Here is a 12,832-nt window from a genome sequence, read left to right on the forward strand (position 1 = left end):
TTAAAATGTTTATTATTTATTTAGAAAGAGCACAGGGGAGGGGCAGAGAGCAAGGAGAGAGAGAATCCCAAGCAGTCTCCTTACTGCCAGCACAGAGCCTGGTTGCAGGACTCAAACTCACCATGAGATCAGATCATGACCTGAGCCAAAATCAAGATTTGGACACTTAACCGACTGAGCCACCCAGGAACCCATTTTAATTTATTTAAGTAAGCTCTATACCTAATGTGGAGACTGAACTCACAATCCTGAGATCTCATGCCTTACCAACTTGAGCCAGCCAGGTGCAACAATGACAGTCAATCTTCTGTGTCAACTTGGCTAAGCTATGGTATCTAGTTTATGGTCAAACCAGTCTAATTGCTGTGGAAGTATTTTTTAGACATGATTAACATCTGAAATACTCTGAATAAAGATTACTTTAAAAAAAAAAAAAAAAGCTTACTTTCCATAACATGGATGGGTCTCATCCATTTGGAAGGCCTTTAGAGAACGTGAGGTCCCCTAAGAAGGAATTCTGCTTCTAAACACAACTATTCCAGGAGTCTCCAGCCCTATCCACCTGCCCTTTCAAACTTGCCAGCCCCTACAATCTTTCTATACACATCCTAATCACTCTATTTCTCTGAAGAACTCTAGTAAGTGGACTAAGCTCTTAGATAACAAAAGTAAATCTTTAAAACTCTTAGTAAAGTATATAATTATCTTTGTAGACTTTAAGGTAAAAATTTCTTAAATAAGACCAAAAATACCATAAAAACTGACCAACTTGGTTATAATTATAAACCACTGCCTATAAAAGATGTTAAAGAAAATTAACAATGAGAAGATATTAACAAATGTTCCTAATTCTATTCATTAATATGTTCTTTCTCAATCTTTGTCCCAATCTTTCAGACCTCACTTACCAGTTTTACTTCCTTGAAAATTTTAGTTGTCCTGTTCTTTTCTTGCCTACAGTACATTTTTATATAGATCAGTCTTCTTGGCAGACAAGCCAGCGAGGCTCTTCAACATTACCACATGTGAACTCTGCTACATATCCAGTTACCTAGTTTATGAATTCTTCCTTAATCAATCACAAAGCACTCTAGAATCTTGGAAAGAGATCAGTCTTGAATAATCTAGGCCTCTAATCTGAATAACATTCAAGTAAATTAGCTAAAGCATGCTTACCAATTCCTCTAATTAATTTCAGTTCTTTTAAAAGAATCGTTCAAACTACAGAAAACCACCAAGCAATACGGAACCTTTATTTTTAACGTAATTTCTGTACATCTGGAGTATGACAGTAATCCTTTTACAAATGGAACTGATTACTAGAATAAACAATGACAAAACCAAACTGGTATTTGATGTGAATCCACAGGGAGTTTAAGCTTCAAATCCAGCCAAGAAATTTGTCACAATCTCTTTCAGCTTTGCATCTGACTGTTCTGAGATCTTTCCATCAGTCCTATTCGGAAATGAAAAACAGTTCATCAGTTCAGACCTAAACAAAAATTCAATGACTAACTACAAAACTCAAAAGAATTTTATCAAGACTTTGTATCTTAAAAATTATAAAAAAGAGGCTACCGATTGTGTTCATACCTGATGTTGCCCAACAGAGCTTGGTGCTGGCTGATAACATGAGCCAAGAAAGCATGCTCAAACTTTGTGATCTTGCTAGGCTCCAATTTATCAAGATACCCTCTCACACCAGCATAAATAACAGCCACTTGTTCTTCAATAGCCATGGGAGCTGAAAACAAACAAAACAATGCCAAGTGAGTTGCTCAAATAAATGCCATATTAACAAAGCCAGAGAAACTTACCTTTTCTTCCAATTATGAACATGTATCCTCCATATCACCTGCTCTCACATTCTCTATGAGAAACCCCACATTAATACTCTTTCCCACTTCTGTCCCCAGGAAAAACTTTTCCTTATATTTGCAAGCCTTAAAGTGTTATCTTTGGGCATATTCCATAAGCACGGTTTATCATCTGGCAGTATTTATACTGTTTGAGACATAAATAAGTTGCTGACATTTTATAGCAAGGTAAACACATACTAACATTCTTTTAAATCTGCCCAATTCCATTCTCTCAAAGCCAACACGGAAAGGGGCAGAGGAAGGGATCTGATAGATTTTAACTCTCAAAAGTAGTAAGTATATTTTAGTAAGTTTTCCTTCAAATAATGACAATACCTGCAATACAAGTATAATAGGCATCGATCACATTCACAACACTCCATCTTGGGGCACCTAGGTGGCTCAGTCAGTTAAGCATCTGACTTCAGCTCAGGTCATGATCTCACAGTCCATGAGTTCGGGCCCCGCGTCAGGCTCTGTGCTGACAGCTCAGAGCCTGGAGCCTGTTTCAGATTCTGTGTCTCTCTTTCTCTCTCCTCCCCCGCTCATGCTGTCTCCCTCTTCTCAAAAATAAATAAACGTTAAAAAAAAAAAAAATTCAAAACACTCCAAATTTAATGAAAGGTAACAGTATGTATTGTAGCTTATGTAGGGAGCTGTATGATATTCCCAGGCCCTAACACACAGTAGGAACTTGATGACATGAAAGAACAACTTACAATACTGTCCTTGCTTCAGCAACTCAGTCAATCGCACACCACGACTCAAGAGTTGTTGCGTGGCAGCGTCAAGGTCAGAACCAAACTGGGCAAAAGCAGCAACCTCACGATACTGAGCCAATTCCAGCTTCATGGTACCTGCCACCTGAAATACAGAAATGGTTAAGTCATGAAATACAAAAATACTTAACTTCATTGACAAAGAACAAATACATTGTGATTTTAAACTAAAGACACCCCATCTCCTTGACAAAGTGATGCAAATTACCTGCTTCATGGCCCTGGTTTGAGCAGCAGATCCGACACGGGACACAGACAAACCAACGTTAATGGCAGGGCGGATACCTTTGTAGAACAATTCTGTTTCCAAGAAGATCTACATCATACAGAGAATACACATGATAATGAGCTTAAAGAAATCAAGTATTTTCAAAGTTAAGTCAAAAAACTGAAACCCAGGGCACCCGGGTGGCTCAGTCGGTTGAGCGTCTGACTTTGGCTCAGGTCATGATCTCACAGTCCATGAGTTTGAGCCCCGCGTCGGGCTCTATGCTGACAGCTCAGAGCCTGGAGCTTGCTTCAGATTCTGTGTCTCCCTCTCTCTCTGCCCCTCCCCTGCTCATGCTCTGTCTCTGTCTCAAAAATAAATAAAAACATTAAAAAAAAAAATTTTTTTTTTAAAAACTGAAACCCAACATCTCCAAAGAAGAATGTTGTCTTCTTCTCATAGTAAAGAGTCCCTCCAATCTTTCACAGCCCATATCAAACTACATATTCTGTTGGTAAGATTAAAAGATGTGAGACAAAAAAAAAAACAGATTATGAATTTATATTAAAATATATGCAGATAAAGTGATAGGACCTCTGAGATTTGCTTCAAAACTACCTAACACGGAAAATAGTAGTGGCTATAAATGAAGCAAAAATGAGGTCCACTATACCACAAATTGAAATGGGTGAGAGAGATGTGGGGTTCATTATACCCTTCTCCTTACTTTTCTATATATTTGAAATTGTCCACAATAAAAAGTAAAAGGCATTACAGATCGGTTCATAAACACCAGCCTCAACCAATGCCTTGAAGTCATCCAAAGCTTTTACATTTATTTAAGCATAAAATACCTGTCCATCAGTGATGGAAATGACATTTGTTGGAATGTAAGCAGACACATCACCAGCTTGTGTTTCTATGACTGGTAAAGCAGTCAAGGAGCCACCGCCAAAAGAATCGTTCATTTTCGCCGCTCTTTCTAGCAGACGAGAGTGTAGGTAGAACACATCACCAGGATAGGCCTCACGACCAGGGGGTCGGCGGAGCAGCAGAGACATCTGACGATAAGCAACAGCCTAGAGTACAGAAAAGGGTTACGAAGTTTAGTTATTAAAAGCTAAATTTGTCACCTTCCATTGTGGTGCAAACACGCAGATTCTAAAAATATATATACTCTGACCTGTTTGGATAAGTCGTCATAGATGATCAGAGCATGTTTGCCATTATCCCGAAAATACTCTCCCATGGAACAGCCAGAATAAGGAGCCAGGTACTGAAGCGGAGCAGCATCAGAAGCAGTAGCTGAAACCACGATGGTGTACTTCATGGCATCTGGGAAGAAGATAAATTTTCAGTTTTACAAGATTATTAACGTTTTGATTTTAGAGACTACTATAATAAAAATTAAGTGCTTCACTAAGTCATCTATCAAAGTCAGATTAGCCAGAACTTCTAAATGGCACCTACTTTAAAGAAACTGACAAAAACCTTAAATGTATCATTGTTTTACACTATTTTCACTTGTTTTTACTTATTGAATTACATGAGAAATTTCAATTCATTAGGGAGTAATTAAAACCAGTCTTCATTCAGTAGAAGCTATCCTAAGATTAGCAACAATAGGACTCCCACCAAACAATAATAAGATTGAACAACTTCTTTTCTTATAAGCAAACTCTACCTCCAATGTGGGGCTCAAACTCACAACCCTGAGATCAACAGTCACATGCTCTACCAACTAACTGAGCCAGCCAGTTGGACTGGCCCCAGGACTAAAGTTCTTTAATACCTGCATCTGTAAGTCTCTTCACCAACTGGGCAACAGTGGACCTCTTCTGACCAATAGCAACATAGATACAGTATAGCTTCTTCTTTTCATCAGTTCCATCATTGAAACGTTTCTGGTTAATGATTGTGTCAATAGCAATTGAGGTTTTGCTTTAAAAAGGGAAAGTAAACATGAATCTTAGTGAATACTTCAAAAGTTTTCTCAACTTAAAACTACTACTGCTAATGCTCATCGCATTCCATTCTATTATATCCAAAGCATTTACCATTCCAAGCCTGAAAAGTAACCTTTCCACAAGCATATTTTAGTTAGAACTTTTAACAAGCTTTACCCAGTCTGACGGTCACCGATAATCAGCTCACGCTGACCACGACCAATTGGCACCAAGCTATCCACAGCCTTAATGCCAGTCTGCATTGGCTCACGCACAGAAATTCGAGGAATGATCCCAGGGGCTTTCAGGCCAACTCGCCTACGGGTCTTGGAACCAATTGGACCCTGGTAAACAATAAAAAGTGTCCCCAGAACAATCAGTTTTGATGTCTGTTAGAGGCTACAATCACATCTAATAAATGTTAAACGTACCTTTCCATCAATGGCATTACCAAGGGCATCTACGACACGGCCCAACAGCTCCTCACCAACTGGAACATCCACAATGGCTCCTGTTCTCTTCACAATATCTCCTTCTTTAATCAGTTTATCATTGCCAAACACGACAACACCAACATTGTCAGGTTCCAAGTTCAGAGACATACCCTACACAAAACACACAATCAAACACCGACAAAACTTTAGTACTTGTTCCGCATACATTAACACTACATATTATGAAAATACCTAGTAAAAAAAAAAAAAAAGTCTTGTCCTTTAGATCTGGTTTACCCAAGTATTTTTCCAACACCCTTCTTTGGTCAAAACTGCATTACGATAAGCCTAGCATGCTCCTTTATCACATCCTCAAAGAACTAAAAGAAGCAAAAAAAAAAAAAAACCTCAACAGGTTAAGCTTATTTCACTGCATTTCTTTTGTCTTTGGCTTTTGAACTGGGTGATCAGTATGAAATAAAATCATCAACCCGAAATTTTAAGACACAGTTAATTTACATCTTTTTACCTGTGAGAAGTTCCATACACAATTTAAAGAATTACCTACTGAGAACTCATCAGGTTAGTAGACAGTGAAATTAAAAGCTAGTCAAACAAGAACAAAATGCCATAATGTAACAATGATGGGTCATCTCTCCTCATTATAAACTTATTTCAAAATGGTAAGATTTTTAGGTCCCTGATCATTACTAAGGAAAAAGGTTATTCCAGGAACAGAGTCTGGTCAGTAATGAAAGCTTTGTAGAAGTACTTGGAACAAATACAGAGGAATATCATGGAATACCACTGGATGTACAAAATCTTTAATCTAAATCTTAAGATATTCACTACAGCAGTCACTAATCACATGTGGCTATTTAAAATTTGAATTAACACCATCTTACAAAGTCAGAGAAACTTACTTTTCTCTCTAACACATCTCTATACATCACCTACTCTCTGTGAAAAACTCCACATTTTACACTCTCAACAGCCTCACATATGTAACAGTTACTACATTTACAGCAAAGACACAGTATTTCCATCATTGCAGAAAGTTCTATTAGGCATTACTAAACTCTTAGATCTTAAAAGCTAAACAGAAACTCAGAGTTCATTAATTTCACCTCAACTTTCAAAACTGTGTTAATACACATACACTGAAGATATGGGAGATTACATTTGTAGCCAAAGTCTAACACCCTGGATAAAACTTTTGGCTTTGTAATTATTCTTCCACATCAAGGCTCTTTTTCCACACTGGACACTACCCAGAGGGCCAAGACTGTCTTCTCCCATGTGTGGGTAATCCTACTCCCCCTGGTCCACCCATATCACACTCTGCTTTCCTCAGAAAACAACTAGGTTCAACCTAATGGAAAGTAGATTTCTATCAGAGAGCTTCTGATAACTACACTACCCTACCTCAACAATAATACATCTACTCTTACTAGAAATACAAACTCAATGACTTTCAACTTTCCACCAGAAATGAATTTAAAGTTATCTAATGCTTTTGTATAAGATGACGTTAATGGCTGCAAAGAGTATACCATTCTTGGAATCCAGATGAACGTTTACTCAATATATATTTTAGCACTAGTGGCTATAACTGATATATACATCAATCCTTAGAGTAAAAACTTTGGTAACTAAAACCCTTAAGTTTATTCTTTTCACAACCTATGATAATCACTAAAACAGTGAACAAGTTGAGATTTAAAGTTAAACAAAAAAACACTAGCACAATCTCTGAATTACTAATGAATAACTCAGAGACCAATCCTAAACCACCAAAATCTCATTTTATAATTTACCTTTAATCCTGAAGAAAACTCCACCATTTCTTCTGCCTGAACATTTCTCAGCCCATGTACACGGGCAATACCATCACCAATGCTTAGGACACGCCCGGTCTCCTCAAGGTCAACAGAGGTATCAGCTCCAAGAATGCGTTCTTCAAGGATAGAGGACACTTCGGCAGTGCCTATTGAGAGGAAAATTCCATTGCAAAAATAGCCTGGTCTCAAGATTTTAAAACCCACTTCCTCAACAATGTGAAAACTATAGTTTTGTGATCACAATAACCAAATTACTCTAAGATGTAATATAATATACTTGGCTCTATTCGAAAAAGCTTAGTACCTACCATTACTATAAAAACAAATCCAAGTGATTAAGAATCTGTATCTATGTTGAAACCAGACTTTTTGGCTAAACTCTATAGGAAGTTTAAAAATACAATCTATTTTTTAAAAGCAACTGTTAACAAAGTATAAATATCTTTCTTTTTAAAAACATGCAAATACTATTCTTCATCTTAGCATGTGGGAGATTTACAGATTCACTTTTTTTTTTTAATGTTTATTTATTTTTGAGAGAGCGAGCGAGCAAGCTGGAGAGGGGCAGAGAGAGGGAAACACAGAATCCGAAGCAGGCTCCAGGCTCTGAGCTGTCAGCACAGAGCCCAACATGTGGTTGAACTCACGAACTGTGAGATCATGACCTGAGCCAAAGTCAAATGTTTAACCTACTGAGCCACCCAGGTGCCCCTATGGATTCACTTACTTAATTTTTAGTTCAAAAGCTCCAATCACATCTCCAAAGGAATTCCCTAACCTACAGCATCTTCCTATGCTCACCTCCCTACTTCTCTATCCTATTTGCAATGTGTAAATTTATAGATTGCCATATATAGATTAGCAGCTATCACCGTCAAAAAACAAAGGTAAAAACTGCTTACTTTTTTCTAATTTTTTTTTGGAGAAGAAAAAGAAATCTTTCATAGTTCAGAACGGATGCCCAGCACCTGATATGTGTACCTTCTGTTTCCACCCAAGGGATATTGTATCAGAGAAAAAAAAAGTTGTAGGGGTGCCTGGGTGGCTCAGTCTGTTGAGCATTGGGACTCTTGTTTTCAGCTGAAGTCATGATCCCAGGGCTGTGGGACTGAGCACCACAGCAGGCTCCACACTGAGTATGGGGCCTGCTTAAGATTCTCTCTCTCTCTGCCCCTCTCCCCTGCTCCTACACATGCTCTAAAATATCTTTTTAAATAAATGAAAAAAGAAAACAAAAAAAAAGGAAAGAGCTAGTAACATGATAAAATATTTCACTAGAACAAGAAAACCTACCAAGATAGGGCTAAATGGCACATTATGGGCTAAGAATCTGGGATTTGTGGTAACTAAATTTGAAAGAAAAAATTAACAGATGAAAATAAAAAACCCCAACAGTTATGTTACCTATGTAACTTATTTTCTCACTTATTGACAAGACAGTAACTGTGGGGTATGTACACTTAGAAATATTGACTTACCAGTCTTCTGGAGACGTGTGTTAGAGGCATGGAGGTTCCTTGCAGCAATGAAGGATGATCCCAAAGCATTTTTGGAGACCTAACACATAAACATTTTTAAAAATATGATTTAAAAAAAAGCTTTTATAAAACTGGCAAGCTTAAACAAATGTTGGCTTACTCTGATCATGTTATCAGTGAAAATATTAATTATATCAAAATATTTTGCTTAAAATTGGAAGACTATTAATCATATAACAAAGTAGCTTTTGATATATGAGAAAATCTATTATGCAGCTCCTGGCAATGCTATAAGTACTCTATAAAAAGCAAATTTTAAAAATGCAGTCATGCAGTCTAGGGGCATCTGGCTGACTCGGTTGAGCACGTGATTGTTAATCTCAGGGTCGTGAATTCAAGTCCCAAATTGGGCATGGAGCCTACTTTTAAAAAAATAGTAACGGCCTATTTTTAAAAGCAACAGTTACTAAATTATCTTTTCCTTTAAAGGCACCAGTTGCTATTATTTCATCTTTAGATATATTTCAGTTGAATTGTGAAAATTCTCAGTAAGATAAATTGCTTTCCAAAAGGGGCAAATATCAATAACATCCTATTTTACTTAAAAAAAAACCAACAAATAAACAAAAATTGACTTGTAAATGTTAGAGTTTGATTAGAAACTAAGTATGGCTGTCTACTCTTTTTTTCCTGCCTTTGACAAAGCCTATAGCAATCTGGACCCCCTCCTTCTCCTTCAAGTTGTAATGCCCTAATTTTGGTCACTGGCAATTCTAAATCGACTACTTTCTCTAGGACCAGATGAAATCCGTTAAAAATGCTCTTTGATACCAGTTCCATTATGACAACAAAATATGTTTATTTCACCTTTGAAACTGAGATTATGTTTAACATGGAAAAAATAAGTAAATGTAAGCCTTAACTTCAAGGGCGATAAGTAATGAAGGGAGAGCATTGACCTTCACAGGCATTTTCTAACCTATGTTCTACCTCACTTGAGTTCTCAATCACTGTCTAACGATTCCTCAAGGACGAAATCTTAAAACATGTCAAAGTACCACAACACAAAGCAGTCTTTCTACCTGAGACAATTTAGGATTCGCTATCACTGCTGTCACGGTATCTACCACATGAAATGCACATTTGCGCTGTGTTTCGCTACTGTTTCAATATTCAGCACTAAGAGATCGCCTATTGAAGTATTCAGAAAGGCACCTTCATTTATTGCTTTCCCCTGGACCGACCTCCGGGCAGAGGTGAAATGCTGGGGCCCGCTGACCTTCATACAATGTCAGGCTTCCTTAAACCGCTTCAACGAGACATAGCAACAGTGCTCTGACCTTCAGTGGCACAGTCCCGAAGAAGCAGCGGAGACAAGCCTCGCCGTTTCAGAGCAGGCATCGGAGCTAGAGCTCCAACACTGACCTTCACCCAAGGCCCCTCTCGGGCAGTACTCAGCTGAAGTCGGGAACCCTCCCCGAAACCCTATCTCTGGACAGCATCGAGGTCAGCAACTCCCCCGCACCGCTCTGCACCGTCCCGCACGGATGGCCAGCAACAGGCCCTTGTGCCTCCTCCCTGCCCAGCCCGAGCAGCCAACAGTGCAAGATGGCGGCGCCCGCCAGCCCCTCACCCTCCTTGCAGAAAGAGCTCTCGAGTCAGCACACCACCAGCCACCTGCCGGGCCACCTCCCTCCCGCCGGTTGCCCGCACTCACCAGCCCGGCCCGCCTAGGCAGGGCGCGGGCCACGGCCGCGGCGACGCGCACGGACAGCATCTTTGTAGCTCTATTTAGGGTGGTTCCTCTGCAGCCGCAGCCTCCGGACTGACTGGGACAAAATGGCTGAGCGGCAAGGAAGGTCAAGGCAGCCGGTCCACCTGACCCGGAAGTACCGCCCCTCGTGTTCACCTCCGGACGCGAATTTGCCTTTTCGAGGAGGACTGGGGGTGGAGTTGCTTTTTTTTAATATTATTTTTAGATTTAAACTTAAAAATGAGTGATTAGACCTTTGCCAGCTTCGGTCCAGGCATTCGTCACACATTTATTTTGGCCTACTGAGTCGACCTTATGCTTGCCCCTGGCGACCATGTGGGTAGCGGAACCTGCTATGATGCGGCGCTCAGGCCCGGTTCCGACAGGGAGACGGTGTTGGCGTCACCCTGTACCTGGCGTGGCTGGTTTGAAGGTGACAGGAGGTTGAACGGGGGGGGGGGGGGGGGGGGGGGGGTAGGAGGTCCGAGATTACAGCTATTAAAGCCTTGGTGCTGTAGCAACGGTAAACAATTATCACCCTGGACTTGCCGAACTGGTGAATGCGAAGATCGCTGGCCCCACCCCCAGACCCTCTTAAAATCGAAAATTTGGAGGCATCTTAATTTTTGACAGGCACCCACACCATTCTAGGTGATCCAGTACGCGATCAAATTGGAAAATCGCAGTTCTTTTAGATTCTATCTAAATGAATACTGTATATTAGAACAATTTTTAATGGTAACAAACACAATTCAAGAAGAGTGGTTGCCAATTCTACTGAGAGTGGACCAGAATCAGAAGTCCCACCACAGACTGGACCAGAAGTCAAGGTTTCCTCTACCAGCAACTAGTTTCATGACAGCAGGGACTATGCTTTTAAATTTGGAATGCAATGGAAATGAAGAAAAAACCTTTTCTATATCTACACATTAAGATTGGGGCAGGGGTGCCTGAGGGGCTCAGTGGGTTAAGCATCTGACTTTGGCTCAAGTGATGATCTCAGGTCATGATCTCATAGTTCGTGGGTTCTAGCCCGGTGTCAGGCTCCATGCTGACATCTGGGAGCCTGAAGCCTGCTTCAAATTTGTGTCTCCCTTTCTGCCCCTCCCCAGCTGGTGCTCTGTCTCTCTCTCAAAAATAAACACTAATTATTTATAATTATTTATAAAACACTAGATACATATAGATATATATAACATATATTACTATATTATATATTATATACATAATTTATAATATATATATAAATATGGGACAGAACTGGGGCTCCTGGGGTGCCCTGTCACTTAAGTGACTCAGTCCGTTGAGTGTCTGACTTTGGCTCAGGTCATGATCTCATGGTTAATGGAATCCAGCTCTGTGCTGACAGTGAGGAGCCTGCTTGGGAGTCTCTCCTCTCACTCTGCTCTAGCTTATTTGGACTTTCTCTATTTCTCTCTTTTTCAAAACAAACATAAAAAAAAAAAAGATTGGGGCAGAACTATCCCCACACATACACATACAGAATTTTTATTGAGATTTTTTGTGATATGTACAGAATTGGGGGGGTAAGATATGGGGTGTTTTGTGATAGTAAAACTATTAATATTGCCTTCACTTGTAAGTGTTCTGAGAAGCATCTTTCAGCTTCATTTGCCAAATCCTGGTTTACACCTAAAACCTTAATTTGGGTAGGGCATATGAATATCTGGGTTGAAAGGGTCATTTCCTAAAAGATGGCTTGTAAATGTACGGTCAGCAATCCCTTTCCCTATAATTCTACTCTATTTTCAAGGTGAGCATCCTTCTCCTCATGGGTAATAGTAGGATAGCAGAAAAAAAAAATGGTTTGTAAAAACAACAAAGTTGGAGGGTTATTTTGTGAAATTTGTAGTGATGAAAGTGGACAAAGGGCATAAAGATAACTTTTTCCCATTCAGGGGCTGTACCATCTTACCAGATATTTGGTTACTGAGCAGAGATATATTTGAGTAAAACAAAAAGAATAAACAAGCCATACAATATAGTATTCACTAGTTAATAAAATTCCTTTGAAAAGAAAGGTTTCATCATTTTAAATATGCACATGACTTAGAAGAAAGATATTTAGTGGTAAGACTACTCCACAATTTGGTCTTAAACCACATATATCAGGCAGTCGAGTACACGGTCTACCTTTCCTGGTGTAACAGTATATTACAGGAGGTTGCAGGCAACAGTGTGGTCTAACTAGCCTTCAAAGATAAACACTCAATTGGAACCAGAACATTATGGTCAGATTCTAGCTTCTACTACCTAATCTTGGTCAATTCATTTAATCCGTGTGTGTGTGTGTGTGTGTGTGTGTGTGTGTTTTAACATGAAAATAGGTAAAATTTGTTCATCTATTTTTACCAGCTACTTGTAAAAATGAAACTAAAGGCATGCCTGAGTGGCTCAGTTGGCTAAGTGTCTAACTTTGGCTCAGGTCATGATCTCATGGTTCATGGGTTTGAGCCCTGCATTGGACTCTTTGCTGACAGCTCAGAGCCTGGAGCCTGCTTCAGAATCTGTGT

General features: G+C 39.4%; 1 protein-coding gene across 1 annotated transcript; it reads right to left on the minus strand.

Moving 5' to 3' along the window:
* Positions 1 to 1,232: 1,232 nt before the first annotated feature.
* Positions 1,233 to 10,434, minus strand: ATP5F1A (ATP synthase F1 subunit alpha). The gene is made up of 12 exons (XM_043558720.1): positions 10,263 to 10,434; positions 8,546 to 8,624; positions 7,044 to 7,213; positions 5,224 to 5,397; positions 4,970 to 5,136; positions 4,639 to 4,787; positions 4,030 to 4,181; positions 3,701 to 3,925; positions 2,847 to 2,954; positions 2,579 to 2,723; positions 1,594 to 1,744; positions 1,233 to 1,456 (listed from the first exon to the last, which is right to left on the minus strand). The coding sequence occupies exons 1-12, from the start codon at positions 10,320 to 10,322 to the stop codon at positions 1,375 to 1,377; spliced, it is 1,662 nt and encodes a 553-aa protein (XP_043414655.1). The 5' UTR covers positions 10,323 to 10,434; the 3' UTR covers positions 1,233 to 1,374.
* Between the last annotated feature and the right edge of the window lie 2,398 nt (positions 10,435 to 12,832).

This window comes from Prionailurus bengalensis, chromosome D3 (genome assembly GCF_016509475.1).
Source record: "Prionailurus bengalensis isolate Pbe53 chromosome D3, Fcat_Pben_1.1_paternal_pri, whole genome shotgun sequence".
Classification (NCBI taxonomy): domain Eukaryota; kingdom Metazoa; phylum Chordata; class Mammalia; order Carnivora; family Felidae; genus Prionailurus; species Prionailurus bengalensis.